This window comes from Podarcis raffonei, chromosome 8, assembly GCF_027172205.1.
Source record: "Podarcis raffonei isolate rPodRaf1 chromosome 8, rPodRaf1.pri, whole genome shotgun sequence".
NCBI classification, from domain to species: domain Eukaryota; kingdom Metazoa; phylum Chordata; class Lepidosauria; order Squamata; family Lacertidae; genus Podarcis; species Podarcis raffonei.
The window spans coordinates 81,301,095-81,321,585 of record NC_070609.1 but is presented as its reverse complement, the minus strand read 5'-3'; the positions used below and the strand labels follow the sequence as shown (position 1 = coordinate 81,321,585).

General features: G+C 55.7%; 1 protein-coding gene across 1 annotated transcript; it reads right to left on the bottom strand.

Annotated features, from left to right (window-relative positions):
- Nucleotides 1-868: 868 nt before the first annotated feature.
- Nucleotides 869-19,656, bottom strand: FBXO42 (F-box protein 42). Its single transcript, XM_053401097.1, has 10 exons — nucleotides 19,282-19,656; nucleotides 12,498-12,785; nucleotides 12,011-12,127; nucleotides 10,853-10,987; nucleotides 6,936-7,089; nucleotides 5,488-5,598; nucleotides 5,281-5,377; nucleotides 4,738-4,794; nucleotides 3,333-3,449; nucleotides 869-2,146 (listed from the first exon to the last, which is right to left on the bottom strand). The coding sequence occupies exons 2-10, from the start codon at nucleotides 12,763-12,765 to the stop codon at nucleotides 1,001-1,003; spliced, it is 2,202 nt and encodes a 733-aa protein (XP_053257072.1). The 5' UTR covers nucleotides 12,766-12,785; nucleotides 19,282-19,656; the 3' UTR covers nucleotides 869-1,000.
- Nucleotides 19,657-20,491: the final 835 nt, after the last annotated feature.

The window sequence follows — 20,491 nt, the reverse complement described above, 5'->3', positions numbered from 1 at the left end:
TCCTGCTCAGCTATGTCACTCACGCCACAGAAGAACCTGGGGCCTGTGTGTGGATCCTGCCCCTCTTCCTTCACAATCTGGAAGCGTGCTTTGGTGGGGAGCAGCAGTCACAAGAGCCCCTCCCCCCCACCCTACCCGCTGGGAGGAGTCAGAGCTTCCTCTAGGAACCAGCAGGGAATCTGAGCAAGTCCATTTCCACTGTAGCGGCTGCAGAAGGCAGGCAGGGAGGCTGCAACATGAGCCACCGAAACAGGCTAGGTCCGAACTCCAGGTTTGCTTGCTTGCTTGCTAACTCCCTTGTGCCTGCTGGAGTGGCAGGACTCCATGGACAAAGGCCCCTCCCATCACACACAAGGCTGGCAATGGGGGCCCTTCCTCTGGCATCTGCAAAATAAGCTGGTACTACTTTAAGTCGTCCCCCCCCCCCCGCAGTTGGCTGCTTTTGCTGTGATGGACCAGCACACCCTGCCAGGGGGCTCCTCATAGCCAGGAACACCTCAACCACCCTGCTCCAAGGGACAGCATCCAGAGACTCACATCAATCAGACAGCAACTTTCAGGGGGGCTAGAGCAACAAGAAGGGGGGGGGGTTTCCAAAAGGATAATGGTCAGGGGAAAGCAACCAAGGTGGGCTCCAAGCATCACTGCAGCCCCACAGCAGGGAGCAGAATGGTGCCCACCCCCATCCCTTGGCAACCCTCCACAACTGCCATGGGGTTGGAAGTATGTTGAGAAAGCCACAAGGTGCACTGAAGGGCCTGCTCAGCACCCTCCAGTCTGGAACCACCCCCCCTCTCTGGAAAAAGGTGTGTTTTTTGGCACTTTGGGCTCATGCTGGGACCTGGAGGGCTAAGAGCATTCGTTCCAGTTGCTTAGATCTTTTTTTTATTGGTGGGTGGATGCCCAGATTCACAGCCCGCTTGACAGAGCACGGAGGAGGAAGAGGACGACGACGATGAGGGGGTCTTGAGGGGGGGGGGGAGCCGCTTCCGCCGCTGCATTATCTCTTTGCTCGGACAAAGTACAAGGCATTGGTTTTGGGATAGTACTTGACGTTCTGCTTCTTGTCCATCAGGCCGCCGAAGATGATGACCTCCCCCCGGCCCTGCACCACGGTGTGCAGGCTGGTCTCGGGGGGCCCTACCACACAGCTGCTGTGGAAGACCTTCCAGGCCACCCGCCCGTGCTCCTGGGCCCCCCGGACGTCCAGCACGTACATCTGCATGGGCTTGCAGTTCACGCTCTGGTACAGGGGCTTGCCCACGTTCAGCGACTGCGGCGGGTGGTGGCCGAGCCGGCGGGCGATGGGGGGCAAGGCGTGGCCGTCTGCCTGGGCGGAGACGGGCCGGGGGATGCTGGGGGCTGCCGCCGCCGCCCCCTCCGTGCTGCTAGCGCTGCCGCTCTGGCTGCCAGGGGACGCCGGCGAGGAGACCAGAGGGGGACTGAGGACGGCCAGAGAAGGGGGTCCCTTGGCCGAGAGGGCTTTCACAGCCTCCAGACTCCGCCGCAGGGCGCCAGGGGAGACGGCGCCCGCCAAGGAGCTGGCCGTGTGGGGCGGGGTATGGAGGCCGTTGGTCTGTTCCGGAGGGTTCCTGAAGGCCAGGCTGACCGTCCTGTTCTCTGCAGTGGCCACTTGGCAAGCCAGGGAAGTGGCCGGAGGCTTCGGCTCCCAGGTTAAGTCAGCCACCGCCAGCCGCAGGTCCTTCTGGTCAGGGAGGGAGCCCCGCCGGGGGCCTTGGGGCAGGCAGGCCTTGGGATCTTGTCCTTTGATGGCAGAAGGCATGCTGGGAGAAGCAGCCTGCAGGGGGCTGTCCAGAGAGGCCCCCCCTGTGGCCAGGGGGCCGGGCGACAAGCCCCCGCTGCCGTTCAGGATGGGCGAGCTGTCCTCCCTTGCCGGCGAGAGACTCCCTTCCCGGGAGCCGGAGGGTGTCTGCCGTTGTGCCCGGGGCCTCAGGGTGCCCCACCGGCCGTTGACGCAGGGAGCCTCATCCGCCGTCCGCACCGGGGACTGGGAGCGATATTCCCGTGCCTCGGGACCCAGGGCCGGCGGGGTGGCGCTGATGGGGGATGGGCGGGAGTTCAAGCTGGGGCTGAGAGGCGCCCGCCCGCTGGGGGCCTGGCTGAATACCACCACGCACTGCCCCACCTGCAAGAGAAGAAATCAAGGGGGCACAGCGTCACCCTCTCTGCTGCCCAAAGCAAGGGGGCTGAGAAGCGCAACACGGGGCTCCCAGGGGCTGGACGGTGCTGAGCTCCTCCTCTCTCCGAGCCCCACTCAAAGGGGGTGGGTGGGAGGTGTGGGGGTGCAAATATCCAGAGTGTGGGGGTCAGGTGGGATTGCTATGAGGCATTATGAAAAATGAAGCAAACCATTGCGTCCACAATGAAAGCATGGCATTGACTGGGTTTGAGTCATTGACAATGGTTTCTGATCAAATCCCACAAGCCTCTCCACCTCTGCCATTTGCTTTCGCTACACCTAACAAGCACGTATAAGCATTCTAGGACACAGAACAGTTGCTGGTTGCTGCACCAGGCATCCTAGGCCATAAAGTTAATAGGTAGCTTTGATGTACCCTTCCTTGGTTTTGTTAATCTTACGGCCAGGAAATAGTTTCACATGAAGGTGATAAAGATCTTCCTTGCCATCCTTCCTCTCATGTTTTACTGCTTGTTTATGACCTCCAGGGTTTTGCTGAATACATTCCTCTAGTCCTGTTTTATTTACTCTCAGATATGTATGCATGCTCAAAGTAGTCTTTGTAGTTAACAGGATTTCTTCTGACCTGACTTTGTCCCACGTGGGGTTTTTGAAATGCTCAAAGGAAATCTGATTGGTTCTTATGAACACTGTGTAAAAAGTTATTTTGTGAATAAAACGACCTGGGCCGAGGGGTGGACAAGGATTATTACACGCACCTCCTCCCAGATTCTTGCTGGTCCAGCCTCGTGTGTATTTTAGTAATCAGAGTCCAATCTTTCCTTGCTTTGAGAAGGCTACAGGAGAGGAAGAGACTCAACCCTAACAGCACCTCCAGGCAGGGCTGGGAATTGCCCTTGCCTGAAAGCCCCCAAGAGCCGCTACTGTTGGTACAATATGGAACTAGATGTGCCACAAGTGCCTAAGGCACATTTGCCTCTGGCCTTGAGAGCTGCAAGTTCAAATCCCAGCTCAGCCAGCAGACCACTTGGGAAGTGGGGGTCTCATTATTTCCCTCCCTCCCCCTTTTAAATTTTTTAAAGGAAGCCCACCGCACTGAAAGAGCTGTGGGTGAAGAGGCAGCCCTGGCAGCTGTTCCTCGCCCCCCTCAGAACCCCCACCCCTCGCTCACCCTGCAAGCCGGATGGCACCAGAGCTCTGGGGCGCCCTGCTCTTCATTCTCCACCTTCAGGGGCTGCCAGGTCCAAGGGTCGGAGCTCATGTGCAGCAACCAGGCATCCTTGAACAACTGGGGGCAAGGAGGCAGGTCAGCATTGTTGGGCAGAAAAGGAAGGAGGGGTCAGTCAGGCACAGGAGGGGGTCCTTTCTGGGGTGCAAAGGGGAGCCGGCTGGGGACACCCCCAAGATGAGGAGGGGCTGCCTTTGCTCTTCAAAAGGTAGCCAGTGGTGACCTCTTTCGGAATAGCGCTAGACAGGCCCAACATCCCAACCCTTTGATGCTGATCTTGCTCCTGTAGAACCGCCCCCTTCCTCCACCCCACCAAAGACAAGCAGCAGGCAGAACGGAGGGCAACTCACTTGCTTTGCCTTAAGTGGAGCAGAGAGCCAGAAAGCCGGTCTTGGGTGGCTTCTAGGAAAGCAGCACCCGTAGAATCTGGCTGGGTGCTTCTAAAGGAGCGTCTCCACCCCCATCATTCTGCCCGGACACTGAGGTCCAGTGCCAAGGGCCTTCTGGTGGTTCCCTCGCTATGAAAAGCCAAGTTACAGGGAACCAGGCAGAGGGCCTTCTCGGTAGTGGCACTCGCCCTGTAGAACACCCTCCCACCAGATGTCAAAGAGAAAAATACCGTATTTTTCGTCCTATAGGGCGCACCGGCCCATAGGATGCACCTCGGTTTTTTTTGGGGGGGGGATGAATAAAAAAATTTTATTCCCCCCCCCCCAGCTGCGGCTGCCGCCCCAAGCCTTGCGCACACCCACCCTAAGCACAGGGCGCCCTCTGGAGGGCTCCCTGTGCTTCGGGCTGCCGCCCCAAGCCTCGTGCGCCCGGTGGGACCTCCTGCCGGGTGCACAAGGCTTGCGGACACCCGCCCGAAGCACGGGGAGCCCTCCGGAGGAACTCCCGCCGGGCTTGCAAGGCTTGCGGGTAGCTTCCTGAAGCCTGGAGAGCGAGAGGGGTCGGTGCGCACCGATGCCTCTCGCTCTCCAGGCTTCAGTGAGAGCCTGCATTCGCCCCATAAGACGCACACATTTCCCCTTCATTTTTGCATGGGAAAAAGTGCGTCCTATGGGGCGAAAAATACGGTAACTACCAAACTTTTAGAAGACATCTGAAGGCAGCCCTGTTTAGGGAAGCTTTTAATGTTTTATAGGTTATTGTATTTTAGTGTTCTCTTGGAAGCCGCCCAGAGTGGCTGGGGAAACCCAGCCACATGGGCGGGGTATGTATGTATGTATGTATGTATGTATGTATGTATGTATAAATAAATAAATAAATAAATATCATCACAGTGGACTGGAGCCTTAAAAGGGAACGAATGGGGGAGTGAAGAGCCCCTGCAACACGGCCTACTCACCGCATTTGGGCCCCCGCAGCCTCCGAGGACCAGGATGGTTTTGTCGTCTATGACGATCTGGCAGAGAGGGAGAGAGAAAAGTGGGTACATAGTCTTGGGGAGCCCAGAGAGGCCAGGAGCCTGCAAACCACCTGCTGCCCTCCATTGAGTCAGGCTCCTGCCTGGCCCACTGAAGCCAAGCTCTGCCTACTCCCACTGGCAGCTGCTCACCCAAGACCTTCCCAAGGTCAGGAGCAGCTGTATCCCGATGGCACAGGGCACCCAGGAGTTCAATCCCTGCTGGCAGTATCTCCAGGCAGGAGTGGGAAAGACTTCCTGCAGAGCCATTGCTGCCAGTCAGTGGAAGCGGCACTGAGCTAGGCAGACCAGGGGGCTAACTTGGCACAACGCCTTTTAGGTGCCAGAGATGGGAGGTAGTGGGTTCTTGCAGGCTGAGGCAGGGGATGCAGAAGAAAGGGAAGGGGTCCTTGCCACACTTGCCCCCTGGTGGGCCTCACTGCAAGCAGAGATGCGGGGGAGGGGGGCAGGTAAGGAGACCCTCACCTGCGACTGGCCTCCTCGCGGATGAGGGGTGGGCCCGGAGATGGTTGGCTTGGACCAGGCCCAGTGCTCCAGGTCCAGTATCCAGACGTCATTACTCCTGCCAGAAAGAGAGAACCTTAGATGGAAGCCTTCTTCTTTTTGGTGGTGGTCTTGCGGGACATTATCGTGTTTTTCATTTGAAGAGGGGAGGGGAGAAGAACAACTTACATTTGCCGAGATCCGAGGGACCCCCCAAAGACAATCATTTTGTCCTGGATGACACAGGAGGAGTGGCCAGCCATGGGAGGGGGTCCATGGGTGGTAACCACGCAGTTCCACCTGAAGGGGGGGCAGGAGGGGGAGAAGAAAGAGGGGCCAGATGAAGCTACAAAACAGTGCGCGCGCACACACACACACTACCTCCCTTGATCTTTAAATTTCTATACAGCTTAAAATCTCCAAGTGGTGTGCAAAAATCAATGACGGGCAACTTGAACAAAACATTACAAAAATATATATGAAAATGTTGCATTAATACAGAGTTGCTGATAAATATGCATCAATATAAATTCATTTCCCTTTGGACACACTCTTCCTTCTTCCCAGCCTCCAGGTTCTCACCCCGGGGTCTCACAAACGCTCAGCTCACCCACAACAGTCTCACCGCGAGAAGAAGAAGAAGAAGAGTTTGGATTTGATATCCCACCTTTCACTCGCTTTAAGAAGTCTCAAAGAGGCTAACATTCTCCTTTCCCTTCCTCCCCCACAACAAACACTCTGTGAGGTGAGTGGGGCTGAGAGACTTCAAAGAAGTGTGACTGGCCCAAGGTCACCCAGCAGCTGCATGTGGAGGAGCGGAGACACGAACCCGGTTTCCCAGATTATGAGACTACCGCTCTTAACCACTACACCACACTGGCTCTCTCAGAAGAGTGCCTGGAAGCAGCGAGTACTTTTTGTGGGCAGGCCCAAGGGGTGGTACTCCCTCAGGCTGCCCACAGCTGGGCCCCCTTGTCTGTATCTTATCGCAGATCTCTGGATAACCAGCTTTATCACTTTCTCTTGCGCACGTAACATCCCACCCTAGCCTTGGTTTGGCTCGGTTTAACTTTCGTGCGTTCGCCCCACAAAATGTTATTTTGTTAACTGGGTTATATAGATAAAAGCTAATGAAAATTCTTAACGTGCTCACGCTCCAATTTCCACAGCAAAAAAATAAAATAAAAAATCAAATCAATGCAGGACGGCTGTTATTGGGCAGTGTACAAATCACCGAATAAAAAAAAAAGGAGGGGCGGGAGAGAGGTTTGCTCCATCGTCCGTGTGATGGCCCTTTAGACAGCCAAACATCTGAAGGCCTGCCCCATGGAAGATGGAGGCAGCTTGTTTTCTGCTGCTCCAGACCTGAACCAACAGATTCAAGTTCCAAGAAAGGAGATTCTGACTAAACACCAGGAGGAGCTTTCTGAAGGTCTCCATCGGACACTCACGGGCTCTCCTTCATCGCAGGTATTTAAGCAGCAGGTTGGTTAGGCACCTGCTAGCAATTCTTTAGCTGTGATTCCAGCATCGCAGGACCAGGTGACCTGTGGGACCCCAAATCTACAGTTCTGCGGTTCTATACACCTGAAATGAAGGTTTGAGAATGACAGACTGTTGTTCCGAACAGCTCTTACCAATTCTTGGAGGGCGAATAGGTATGGATTTCGTCGAAGAACCTCTCTGGCTGGTGCAGGGGGTAAGGGCTGGGTCGCGTCCAGCCACCAAACAGCACCAGCAAGTCTTTGTATACCACCAGGGTGGCCCCCGCCTTGGGTGAAGGGTAAGAGCCTGCAGGGAGGAGGGAGAGAAAAGCAGAGCTCGCTTAGGAAAGGGCTCGCTGGATACAGACATAGATGAAAAAGCCGCAGACAGCCGAGGACCTGACCCACCAAGCACCACCCTCCCGCAACTACCCGATTTGCAATGGCCAAAGTTTGCCATTCTGCCTGAAGTTGGGCAAGCAACGGGGGACACAAGCCGCTGCCTGTCTCCAACGTGGAATGGAAAGCCCTGGTTGGAAGGCAAGGAGATCCCATTTTGAAGAAGCCTTTGCATCTTGTCTGCAAATGAGTTCGAGCAAGAGCAGAGGAGTCTTGGGGCTGCCCCTTTCCTGTTGCCCGAGTGCCAATGTCAGGAAGGAAGCTAGGCTCTCTGCCCCCCGGAAACGCCACCTGCCCCAACCTATCCTGCCAGCATCGGGTGATTTCTGTTATCAAATCTGATTTTTACTGTGAGAAGCTGCTGCTATGAAGTGGTACCTAATGATTCTAAGCAAGTTCATGGAATCCTAACCACTGGATTGAGAGTGATTCCTACACTGCAGAGGGTTGGGATAGATGACTTTTGGGGTCCCTTCCACTTCGACAGCTTTATAATTCCTCCCTGTCCCCGAGACAGCCAACACTGAGAGAGGAAAGTGCCTGTGGCTCCAGCCTCTGATTCTTCCCAAGCCAGGAGACGCTGTTTCTTCCTCCAGAGGATTATCCTTTCATGGAGAGAGCAGAGAGGGTTGGTGGGTGGGATACTGCAGTCCTACCCAACGGGGTGGGGAGAGACATGCAGGAAAGGTAACTGGGCACCCAGAGACGTCCTTGGGAACTTGGCGCCACCAACACTTCCAAGGCGACCTCAAGAGTCAGAGGCCAGAGTTGCCAGCAGGATCCAAGACCAAAATTGGGGATGGGGCTATTTGCAGCTCACGCCTGCAAGACTGCAAAAATAGGCCCCTAAAGCTAGACCATTCAAAGCCTGGCACATGGCAACCCCCCCCCCCGAAGGCTCAACGGATCCCAGAGTTCCCTGGAGAGCCTCCCTGAATTCCAGAGGAAGTGGACAGGGCAGTGCAGCGCTGGGACAAAAATAGCCCTCCCTGGCGGAAACTTCATTGTCAAGTGCCGGGGAGGAGGGAAGAGAATCAGGAATGCAGCGAGCTTCTGTGTGTGTGAAAGGGCTACGCTTTTACTTCAGAGAAACCAGCATTTCTGCTCCTCTGCCTGCACCCAAAGAAAGACGAAAGAGGAACACAGAGCATGCAGGACAGGGTCACATCCGCCCACAGACCCTCCCTTTCTGCCAGTTCCACACCTGCCCCCTTGAGGACTAGGAACCCGATTCTTGGTTTGGTTTAAGAAATGAAAAGGAGAAACACCGAACACACAGCCCTTTTGCAGTGCTGCTCTAAGGGGTGGGGTGTTGGGGATGCAAGGGGGCCCTGCGGTCACGACAGACCCCCCCCCAAAAAAGAGAACAGCCTGCATCTCTTGCTCCCATTTGCTGGAAGCAGAGGGACCTGCCGCCTGGCTGCAAACTGAACTCCCTCCTTCCTTTCCGTGGAGGGGGGAGCAGTCGAGGGAAGAGTTGGCAGCTCCTTGTACAAGTTAATTAATGCTTTCGTCAGGCAGCTCTTGAAAGGGGAAGCACAAAACCCCTAATTTCCTGCCAGGCTGACAGGCAGGTGTTGGGGGGGTTGAGGACGCCCCGCCTGCAACTCCCTGGCAATTTACTGGGGCGGGGGCTTTCCTTCCCCAACTCAAGCTTTGTCTCTCCTGCCATAGAATCATAGAGTTGGAAGAGACCACAAGGGCCATCGAGTCCAACCCCCTGCCAAGCAGGAAACACCATCAGAGCACTCCTGACATATGGTTGTCAAGCCTCTGCTTAAAGACCTCCAAAGAAGGAGACTCCACCACACTCCTTGCCATTGCAAGGGAGGAGGCTCACAGCTGGGCTGCATTTCAGCATCCAGACCAGAGTGTGTGGGGGGAGGGGGTGTGGCCTGGATGTCCCTGCCACCTGCTGGAACATCTACACCCCACTAGCACCCATCAGGTCTCCCACTTTTTTTTGCTTTGGGTAGATGGCATATTGCAACACCCCTCAAAGCGGTTTACAAACAGATAAAAGAATAAAATCAACAAAAACTTACCAGCGGTACTTTAAAACATATATAAAGTCAAAATTCAACTTTCTAAGCGCCTGGACAGGCTTGTCTAAATAGTAATGCTTTTAGCAGGCATTGAAAAGAAGACAGTGAAGGAACCTGCTTGATGTCAACAGGCAGGGAGTTCCAAAGTGCAGATCCTGAATTCTTATACAGTCGTACCTCGGCTCCCGAACGCCTTGGGAGTCGAACGTTCTGCTCCCGAACAATTGAAAACCGGAAGTTTCAAATTTTTTTTGGAAGACGAACGTCCGGCGTGGCTTCCACTATTGTTTCCAGCGCGCCTGCGCAATTGGGAACCAATCGGAAGCCGCACCTTGGTTTCCAAACATTTCAGAAGTCAAACGGACTTCTGGAACGGATTCTGTTCAACTTCCAAGGTATGTCTGTAATTGTGGAACTGGTGTTATGTGTTTCGCCGATTGAAGAGGCTGAGGGGTTGCATGTGGGGCATTTAGAGTTCTGTCTAACCCTGCCCCACAGTCCTGCCTCTCCACCCACCCACGTCCACACCCTGCAGGCTCCCATCCCTCTTCCCAGCCCCAGCTGCAAGGGGACTCCTTGGCAGGAAGGGGGGTGGGGGTGGCGATGCTTGCCACCTCCCCACCTCCTTGCCCGAAAGGCCCCAGCTGCTGCAGCCAGACCCTTGCCATGGGGCAGGTGCTTCCGAGGGTCAGCAGGACACCTGGGGGTGCCCCAGAAGCCAGGCCCCCCCATCAGATTTTGTTCTTTACAAAACACACTCCCTGGCAGGTGAGAAAAGCAGCTGCTGTGTGAAGCAGGAATTTCTAATAGCAAAGGAAAAGAATTAAGAAATGACTGTATGCAACATTTGCAACAGAAGATCCATGGAGAAGCCAGCGGGAGGGACGGCGGCAAGAAAACCCTATCCTGAGGTTTTTTTTGGGGGGGAGAGCTTTTGGTCCTTGACCCCCTACATAGCGGAACCCACAAAATGCCTCCCCCAATTTCCTGCAGTGTTTTTTTTTAGGTGTTAAAGCAATCACCACTGTTATTAAAAACCAGGTGGCTGTGGGAACTGCCTCTCCTCGGTACCATCCATGCAGCTGAGGATCGTGGGAAGGAACGTCCATTTCCCACACTCCCTCTGGCTGTCGTGGGGGCCACCGGCAGAAGCACACCTCAGCCGGCTCTCCCAAGCCCTGAAAGGGGAGCTCCCAGTGATGGGGAATGCATGGCCCTGCGCTAGGAGCAGGCAGGTACTCCAGACATCAGCGAGGCAGCCCAAGAGCACCCTTGCCCCATCTTGCTCTGTGTGGAAGGCAGAAGCCACGCAGCCTGTGGCTCTTTCTGGCTCTGTACCTGAGCTGTAGACAGCAACTGCCACCCCAGGCGAATGAGGGTGGAAACCTCCTCTCCTGCCTCCCTGCTCCTCAGGAGCAGAGGTCTAGCAACGTCTACAGGTCCTTGGATGTCATCCTCCCCTCCTCCTTAGTGTTCAAGGAGCTGCATCCCGTGACCAAGAGGCATGGATGAGAAGGAACCCCCTCTGACTCCGCTTCAGCCCAGGTTTCTGGCCAATAACTCCTCTGGGTGGCCCCAGGACGGTGGCCTCCTCCCAGCCAACCCCAAGCTTGCACCTGCTCTCACCTGAGGCCAGTGGCCGGATCCACTCTTTGCTGTTCAGGTCGAGCCTCCAGAGGTCGTTGAAAGCAGCGTTGCAGCTGCTCTGCGTGCAGCCGCCAAAGACATACATGGACTGGTTGGCATCGTAGTAACAGGCGCCTGGAGGGACCAGGAAAGAAGGAACACCAGCCCTGAGTGACTAGCAAACTCAAACTCCACCCAGAGAGAGAGGGGGAGAGACGCAGGAGCCAGGCCCAAGCCCACCCCTGGCCCCCAGAGGACTCCATCTGGCCCAGCAGCCTCTTGCCTTACTGTGGCCTGGAGGAAGCCCACAAGCAGCGCTCAGCCCGCATAAGCTGACTGTCCTTGAGTGGTAGACTGCCTCTGAACATGCAGGCTCCACAGAGGCATCTCTCCTCTGCCCATTTACTGACATGGCTGGTGACACCCCTCCCCTCATTGTACGCCTCCTTCCAGCAACTCTTGTGGCCCAGCTGATTGTCAAAGGCATTCCTCTGTTTCCCTTTGGACCACTTCAGTGAGGCTGAGAGCGGGGTCTTGTCATCTGGGCAGCCCAGAACCTCCATGCACACTGCCCAGGCTTGTGTCCGAGGGAGGTCACTTTGGTGCTAAGGCAGCAGTTCGGCGTCACCCCGAACGGTTGTCAAGAAGAAAGCATGGGTTGCCCACAAATGACTACGAGGAGGAGGAAGGTTTGGAGGCCAAGACGGGTCCCTCCAGCCTGATCCTGCTGCTGCAGGGCTCTCTGGGTGTTTTTATGGGCCACCCAGAGGTCAGGTGAAGCGTTTTCCTTTATCCACCGTGGGCCCTGGCAATCAGCTGGCTGGCAGCACACTTTCCAGGGAGCAGCTACAACTTTAGCTGCCCCACACCAGATGTCTTGGGGAGAATGGGCCTGTGGGCCAACTGGGGCTCCTGCAAAGGAGGCAAAGGAGGCAGAAGTTCCCCCCTCCCCACGGCTGCTCTGCAAAGGGCTTAATCCCCCCCCCGCCAGCCCATTTCCCAACCCCCACCTTCCACCTCCCCTGCTCTCTGTTGAAAACAAGGCCACCTCCAGACTTGAAATCTTCCATGCAAGGAAGCTGAGAAAAGGGTCCCAGGGCTGCAGACCTCTGCTACCCACCCTACGCCCTGCAGTCAGCTCCCCAGCCACGGACTCACTGTGTGAGAAGCGCTGGGTTATGGGGGTCCCAGGGTAGGGATAGGTGCGGCTCTCCCACTGGATGTTGCCTTCTTGAACCGCCTTGATGAAGCCGTGGTAGCACTGGTGGGCCACACCTGGAGGAGGAAGAGAGAGCAAGGCATCACCGCTGGGAATTTCCCACCCAAGACCCGTAACTGCCCCAAGGCCAAGCTGGCTCCAGCTCTCTGGAGCTCCACATTGGGGCTGCCCTGACCACAGAGGTTAGGCACCTCTTGCGGCTCCCTCGAGATTTCAAGCAGTGCAAGGTGGCTCTGATTCTGCCAACAAAGGGCTGAGCAGGATACTGAGAACCCTGGCCAAACACCTTCTGCGCAGCCTGCTTCTGCTGCTTCTCCAGGTGAGTCCCTTTGGGAGTAGAAACTCAGGAGAGGCCTGTGAACTACAGGGAAGCCTGGCTTGCCATCAGGGGAGACTCCAGCTCTCCTCCCCGCCAAATGCAAGTACCTTTGATAAGGCGGTACCACTGTTTGCAAACCAGGGCTGCCATCTTGTGCTCCTGGTAGGGCGAGAGGAAGGACAATATGTACTCCAGCACTTCTTCCGGCAGCTCCTGCATGGACCGGCGGAGCCTGGCGCCCCCTCCCTCGCCCTCTTCCTCCGGCCTGGCGCTGGGCTCCCCCTCATCCTGCTCCATGGTGGCCCTGTCGGCCGCAGCTTCCTCGGGGTCCACGGCCATGAAGCTGTCCTCGTCGCTGTCTGAGGAGTTGGCCATGGCACCATTCCACGTGGCAGCTTCAAAACAAGAGGGGGGGCGGGGGGAGAAAGGCCACACACGTTATTCAGACCCCATGGCTGTCAGTCTGGCCCAGCCAGAGGTCCCCAGATCCCTGGCACGCCCTCAAGCAGACAGTGGAGGCGGCCGCCATCTCCCTCGCTCGCTTCCCGACCTGCCTGCTGCTCTCATGACCTGGCTTCCCCAAGAGAGATGTGTGAGAAGGGAAGAGGGGCAGGCCCTACCCCACCTCAGATGACAGGCAGTTCTGCCCTTTCCTCGGCACATCTGCCACCCCTACAACCCACAGGGTGATTGGATGACACACCCACCGCAGGTCCCCTGCACCTGCTCAGGACCCTTGGGGGGGCAGGAACAAGACCTGGAGCATCAAGAGACCTCCACCCAACACGGCTCAGGTGCAGGTCTTGGCCAATGCGCCCTATCTGGGGTCACAAAGGAGAGTCTTTCTGCATCCTCCCCAACACACACACATACACGCCAGCCACGCTGGTCCTTTCGGCCTACAATGGGCTCCCAACCAGCCCACAAAGCTCACCCTTTCCATGCTTCCAAACATTCAGTATCAGTGACTTGCGTGCCTCAGGGAGCTTCCATCAGCCTCACGCTTGAGAGCCTCACCCCCCCCCCCCGAAGCAGGACTCAAAGGAGGGTGCTATGCCTACAGCCCCCCAACTGAGAAAAGGGGAGACTGCTGAGAGGAGAGAGCCTGCCTATCACTGCGACTTAGTGGATTAAAGAAAGACATTGCCCTTCTCCAGGGCCAGAGAGAGAGAAGGAGGAGGAGGAGGAGGAAGAGGAGGAGAAGAAGGGCTCCTTCAGCTGTAACTTTAAAAACTGGTGCCTAAGTTTGTTTTTCTTCCTCCTTCTTCCCCACCCAATTTTCCTTCTGTGTCATGTCTTTCAGACTGTCAGCCTGAGGGCAGGAACTGCCTTGTTTTACTTATTGTTCTATAAACCACTCTGGGAGCCTTTCTGGCTAAACTGTGCGGTAGAAATGCTTTAATAGTGATATTAATCCATAAAAACGGGAAATAGTTTGTGCTCCAGCTACCAACCCTGTGGCTTCACAGGCTAAGACACCTCTTGAGGATTTGCTAGAGGGTTCAACATCTTTGCATTCCTCCCCGCTTAAATAAAACGTATGTCTCTTCTGAATGCTCCTTGCTAAGAAGGATGTCATGAAGCAAAACCCTCCCTGAGGGGTCCTGGCTATGTCCTTGGTCTCCATCCATACCCTTAAGCCCAGGGAGCAAGACCCCTCCCTCAGAAAAGAATTGGGTGGGGTCCCCCCCCAAGCACACCCCCGTAGCTCTGAAGGAATGCATTAATGGAAGATGCACAGGTTTGAGATGAAAGGACAAGGGGTTTGGCAGTTCCAAGGATTCACATTTGATGTTAAGACTTCTCTTTGGTATTTTTCAAAATAATCTGAAGCCAAGCCAAGCCTGGAGGCAACGGTGGGTCAGTGCTGGGGGCCTGTTGCCAAATGCCCCCCCCTTAACAGGAGGGGGCAGAGGACAGCCATCTTTGAACCAGCTGCTGGAGGGTGAACCTGCAGCCATAAGGACTAACAACTTGGGTTTTTAAAGCATAAATTCTTAGGGTTCTGAATTGCGAGCCTCATACCAGCTGCACGCACAGTCTATCGTGCAGCCTGTGTGTGAGAGAGTGAAAACCCTTCCTGCAAACTTTGCAAATTATTTTCCTGCAGAGCACTTTATTCCGTCACTGCTGGCCGGTTATGCTTTCTGCCACAGCCTCAGGGAGGCGTCCTGAAGGCGGTGGACTCTCCTTCATTGGAGATTTTAAAGCAGAGATTGGATAGCCACCTTTCTGGGATGCTTCAGTTGCAATTTCTGCGTTGCAGAGGGTTGGACTATATGACCCTTGGGTTCATTTCCAACTCTGCAATTCTACGATTAACAGGTTTTTCTCTAGGCGGGCTGGCAGGCATCCAAAATGCAAACCTTCCCAGACTCCAGCCATTCCCAGCAGGAGCCTTTCCCTGCCTGGGGTGTTTGTGCATCTCTCCCAGGCGCCCCAGCCAATGCAGCCCAACAGCCTGCAGCCCAAGTTCCCTGAACTTCATGGGAGGAGAAAGAGGGGAAACCCAACCCTCTTAATTGCCGGTTGTTGCCTCGGAATCTGTCTGACGTTGTAATTGCCGAGGCAGAGACAGCTTGCAAAGGTTTCGGTCCACGCCCCCCCACCCCCATTTTGCTCAAAGTCGGCCCAAACCAGGAATGGCTGGCAGAAAGGAAAGTCCAACGCTGGCTTCTGCTCTGGCCCCCGGAAGGCAGAAGCCGGCCCTTGCGGAGGGAGAGATGAGCTACAACCTCAAGGGAGAGGGTGCTGTGTGCCCTCCTGCAGCGAAAAGTCACCAAGGTTTGCGGAGCCCCGCCAGGGGGGCTCTTCTCAGGTCTTCAAGCAGGAAAAAGAAACCCAATCCAGCCAGAGCTTCTGCCCCCTGCTGCTTTTAGGGCAAGTTCTCTGGCTCCCTGCAGGGTCTTCCCACATGCAAGTCAGGCTTTGCTTTCATCCTTTCCCTACCAGAGAAGATTCATTCCCAGGACTGGCTACTGGTTTCTCACCGCAAAACTAAAGGCTGTACATCTAGCCAGCAAGTCACCTGCTTTACCGCTGCACAACAAGGGACAAAACTGCTCCTCTGCTCAAATCCAGATGGATAATCGTAAAGCAGCCATCAATATGGGGTCGGGGTGGTGGGGAGCAGGACCCTTCAAATCTCTGCTGAGCCATCAAAGCGGCTTCTTGGGCAGGCAAGTCAAATCCTCCCCAGAGGGTTGCTGCAATGGTGCAAGGTAGGTGAGAACCCTATGGTCCAGGAGACCCAGGGGAGAGGGAACATATTATTATTAATAATAACAACAACAACAACAATAATAATAATGATATGCCACCCATCTTGCCCCAGGGACTCTGGGCAGCTCCCAACAAAAAAATAGTAAAAACACAATACAACATCTGAAGAATGGGGGGCACAGATCTAGAGACCACTCCCACACTGCAAAAACGGGCTGTTCGCTCAGCTGGCAGCCCCATTGCAGAGGTTTTTAGTGGTGCAACAGAAATGATGAGAAGCCAACTGACCAAGTGGATCGTCAGAGGCCATCAGTGCCTCCCGCAGAAAGGAGAACGCCCCCCCCCGCCCCAATAATGGCTTCTGCATCCTTCTCACATCTAAAGAGGCAGAAAATCCAAGTGGGAGACAAAGTTGCCTCTTCCCTTCCAGGAGTTTCAATTAACACACAAGCACACAGGATCACAATTTTCTGCTGTATAGCCCAAGGGCCACATCCCTGTTCTGGGGGGAGGGCAAGGCCAGAGGCAGAAGTGGGCGGAGCAACAAATGTAGGTTTTGCCTCTGTAGAGTAGGCTGCTTTCTACAAATGGCCCTGGGAAGTGAGGTGCCATCACAGTTTAATACCATATCCCATCCAGGCAAAAGCACTCAAGGGGAAGGGGCAAAGTGAGGCCAGTGAGGATTGGGACCTGGAAGAGTCCCAAGGGCCAGACAGACAGGCTTGCAGGGCCACATCTTTCCCCTCTCCCGGCCCTCCTGTTCAGCTGTCATTGCCTGATCAATTCCCTCCTTCCTGCACCGACATCCTGGAAAAGAAAGTGAGCGGGAGCCCTTCTGTTTCCATTCAGGGCCCAAATGTCAAGACAAGTTGGCCTTTCAGGATGGAACTATTATGGGCTGCCTCTTCACAGTGAGAGCCACAGGCAACTGAAGCTGGCAAAAGCTTCCTATATATTTATATCTCTGCATCTGCATTGTGCTTCATCATACTTGCTGCCTCAAATTTCAAAACCGGCAGAGGGGCAATAATTCTAAATAAAACACTCTATCCATCTCCAAATCCGATAAATGGGAACTGCAAGGAATGACCTGCTGCCTGTCCTCACAAGACAAAGGGGAAAGTCTCTGTCCCCCTCCCCTGTGGTAGGAACCCCTCCCCCAAACTGTCTTCAGGGCCCTTATGCCAAGCAGATCAGGGTCTCTCCAGGTGAACTCTGGGGTTCCTCAATGAGGATGCAGCATCCTGTTCAAACTTTGGAGCCTAGGAAGCTGCCTTCACCTAGTTTGAGTACTGCCTGCACTGACTGGCAGTGAGAACTCCCCAGAGTTTCGGGCAGGAGTCTCTCCCTGTCCTACCTAGAGGAGCTGAGGGTTGAACCTGGAACCTTCTACATGCAAAACAAGCGTCTTTCCCCTCAATTTCTTTGGCAGGTGCCTTCCTCTCCTCCCTGCTCACGTGGGGCATCAAGGTTTATTACAATCAAGTAGCATATAACTATTGCAACGTGAAAATAAAACGTGCTAGTTCTGGATTTGAATTTTAGCCACTTAGCACCCAAAATGAGGCTTATGCCCTTGGACCATGACTCTACAGAACCGGAGCTGCCCTGAAGTTCCTGTAGTACTCTTTAGCTACAAGGATTGGCTGTGGCTGATAGGAGCTGAAATCCAAGACCAACCCTCAGAGGGCCATGGAAAGCCAGCAGAGGAACACCAGCCCTGTTTGCTCCAAAAGTGAGGCTGGGAGAGGGTGCGCTCCACCCCACAGAGATCAAAGTCCCTCCGCAAAGCGCCACAGTTGACATTTGCACCCAGGATGCATGGAAAGAGCTTTGCACCAGCTGGCAAGAAGTGGGAGATACAGTTCTCTTACCCCGAGGAGCAGAGGTAGCCTGGCCATGGAGCGTCCCTGACCCTTGCAGCCTCTGGTTGAAGTAATTTCTGCCCAAGCAGAGCAACACTTCAGAGCCTCCTTTCGGAGTTTACACTCCAGTCCTGCCCATGTTGACTTGGGCATTAAATGCCATTTAGGATGCCAGCCCCAAGAGTACCAGCCACCTTGGCCCTTTCCCCCAGGAGGCTGTTTGTGGGCCGGCAAACAGGAAGGGGCAACAGAGTAAGTGTGGCCTCATGAAATGCTTTTGTGACTTCTCTGGGCCAGTGTGAGAGACAGGATGCTGGACTGGTTAAAGAGGCTTCCAAGGGCTCAGTTAAGTTCAGGGAGTGGGGACACCTCCATTTGTTCACAGTGGGTGTGTTAGGATTGGTGCTGAATTCAGAAGTTGCTCAAGAACTTTCCTCAGTATCTCCCACTTAGAACAAGAAACTTCCATTTCTTGGGTAAAGTGTTTTGCTTTTTTAAGCCAACCCCTCCTTTGGCTAAGAATCTAGAATATTCTCTGATACCACTTAACACAAAATACCACTTAATACAAACGAACAACGGCCCACTGTGCCAAGCCCTGCTCTGGAGGTACCACTCTCAAAACCGCCACCACGCAGAAAGAGTTGGCAAGAGTGCCCATGGGCAACAGCGGTGAGAAACCTCAATATAGCTGCTGGGAAGGCACCCCCCCCCACAAAATAACAACCCACGTGCCCCCATCGCAGCAGGGCCATTTCTGCCACATCAGATCAGCACAAGCAAAGCCAAGAAAGTGAAAGCAGAATTTGTCTTCTTCACATGACAAATTCTGGCAGCAGCAGGGCAGGCGCTGAGGCAGAGGAGCCAGTGCCTGTGTCATCCTGCTGGGCAAAGAGGCTCTGGGGGCCTCAGCTGAGCAGGGAAACACTGAGCCCACCTGGGCAAAAAAGGAGGGGTGGGCCCTCTGGGCTGGAGAGGAGAGGCGCAGCTCAGCACAGCCGCCATTGCAGGCAGAGCAGGCACCCCCTGGTTCCCTCTCCCCTGCTGGGCAGGCAGCTCAGCTTCCTTAAAGAGAGAGACCCAGCCAAGGAGGCCCTTGCCTTGGCCTGGCCCCAGTCCCACGACGGGGTCCCTATGCCGGCTGCCATTTCAGGCGGGGCCAGCCTCTCTTTCCCATGACGGAGCAAAGGAGCGGGAGGGCCAGGCGGCCCCTGTCCTCAGCCCTGCGCGGGCCAGAAGGAACTTCCTCCAAGCCTCAGTCCCAGCCTCCGGCTTTTGGCATCGCCCTCCAGCCTTCGCTGCGTGGAAACCTCTCAACACCTCGCTTGATAACTGCACCCCCTTTTCAGGCATCGCTGGAAACTGAGCTAATGTGGCTCCCCCCTTTCCCAAAAGCCCCCTCCCCAGGTCTGTCTGTCCAGGCATTCCTCTGACGCTGGGGGGGGGCGGAGATACCCAGGGGAGCCATTCCCTTCAGGAACCCCTTCGGGCCAACCCCACCCTCCTCCCCACTTGCCCAGGCAAAGCCCCCTCCCTCTGGAGAAAACAGGCAGCGCGCGTGGATGGGGGGGCTCCTCATCTCCCCTCGCAGGTGCCACGGTTGTCTATTGCGGGGAGGGGTCTGCCTACCTGCTTCCCCCTCCACATATAAGAGGGCGGGGGGTCGCCCTAGAGGTGCTCCTTCAGCCCTTCTCCCCCCCACCCCGTCGCCTCCTCGTAGGTGGGGCGCCCCTCCCTCCCGGTGCTCAGGTGCGCGTGCGGGGGGAGGGTGTGGCAGGGGGAGTCGCGGAAGCCCCTTCCTCACCTGGCTGCCGCTTCCTCCTCCTCCTCGCCGCCGCCGCCTCAGAGTCTTTCCTGCCGCCTGGGCGGGCGCCCAGAGGAGCCCAAGCCACCTTCGCGCGGAGCCTGAGCCTGAGCCCTCCCAGCCACCGTCGCTGCCGCCATCTTGCCGCCGCCGCCGCCGTCCCGGCCGGGCAAGGAGGAAAGGGGGAGGGAAGGGATGGGGCCGAGGGAGAGGTGGCGAAGAGGGACGAGGGTCGCTAACGCGCAGGCGCGCGCGGGCAAGACCGCCGGACACGTGACCCGCGGCGGAACGGCAGAGAGAAGTCCTGTTGAAGAGCGAGTGTCACGTGCCCCCACCACGTAAAGGGCGCTACGCGGCCGCCATGTTGGGAAGGGCAAAGGCAGCGCCGGTGGGGGGGATGGAATGGGGCGAAGGGGAGGGGCCTAATGGGACCCTTGTCGGCAGGCGCGCGCCATCTTGGGAGGGATTGTGACGCCATGTGGGGCGACGGGGAGGGGTCTCAGTGGGGCGGAGTCAGCTGAGAAACCTGTAGCCAACCAGACGCCGCTAGCGGGCTGCGGGAGCCTCCCTCAGACACCGGCGGGGTAGACTGCTCTTGCGCATGGAAGGTCCGCCCGAAGGAGGAGGCTGCGCTCAGGCGCCGTCTTCGGTCTTCCCACTAGGAACACGTGAAGCTGCCTTGTTGCTGAGTCTGGCAACTGTCCCACCTAGTTCAGGGCTGCCTACTCTGAATGGCAGCGACTTTCCTCGGCTTCATGCTGGGATCTCTCCCAGGCAGCTGGGGACTGAACCAGGGATCTTCTGACGCTTTGCTCTAGGACAGGCATAGGCAGACTCGGCCCTCCAGATGTTTTGGGACTACAATTCCCATCATCCCTGACCACTGGTCCTGTTAGTTAGGGATCATGAGAGTTGTACAGTGGTACCTCGGGTTAAGTACTTAATTTGTTCCGGAGGTCTGTTCTTAACCTGAAACTGTTCTTAACCTGAGGTACCACTTTAGCTAATAGGGCCTCCCGCTGCCACCATGCTGCCGCTGCACGATTTCTGTTCTCATCCTAAAGCAAAGTTCTTAACCCGAGGTACTATTTCTGGTTTAGTGGAGTCTGTAACCTGAAGCGTATGTAACCTGAAGCGTATGTAACCCAAGGTATCACTTTTTAAACATAATTTTTATTGATTTTTTTCTGTATTTCATCTTGATTCCACA

Bases quoted from the DNA above. Each gene is read 5' to 3' on its own strand.
- FBXO42 (XM_053401097.1), bottom strand. From the start codon at position 12,765: ATGGCCAACTCCTCAGACAGCGACGAGGACAGCTTCATGGCCGTGGAC. The intron at 12,128-12,497 runs GTACTTGCATTT...TTCCTCCTCCAG, and splicing joins GTGGTACCGCCTTATCAAAG to GTGTGGCCCACCAGTGCTAC. The intron at 5,599-6,935 runs GTAAGAGCTGTT...CCCCCCCTTCAG, and splicing joins TATTCGCCCTCCAAGAATTG to GTGGAACTGCGTGGTTACCA.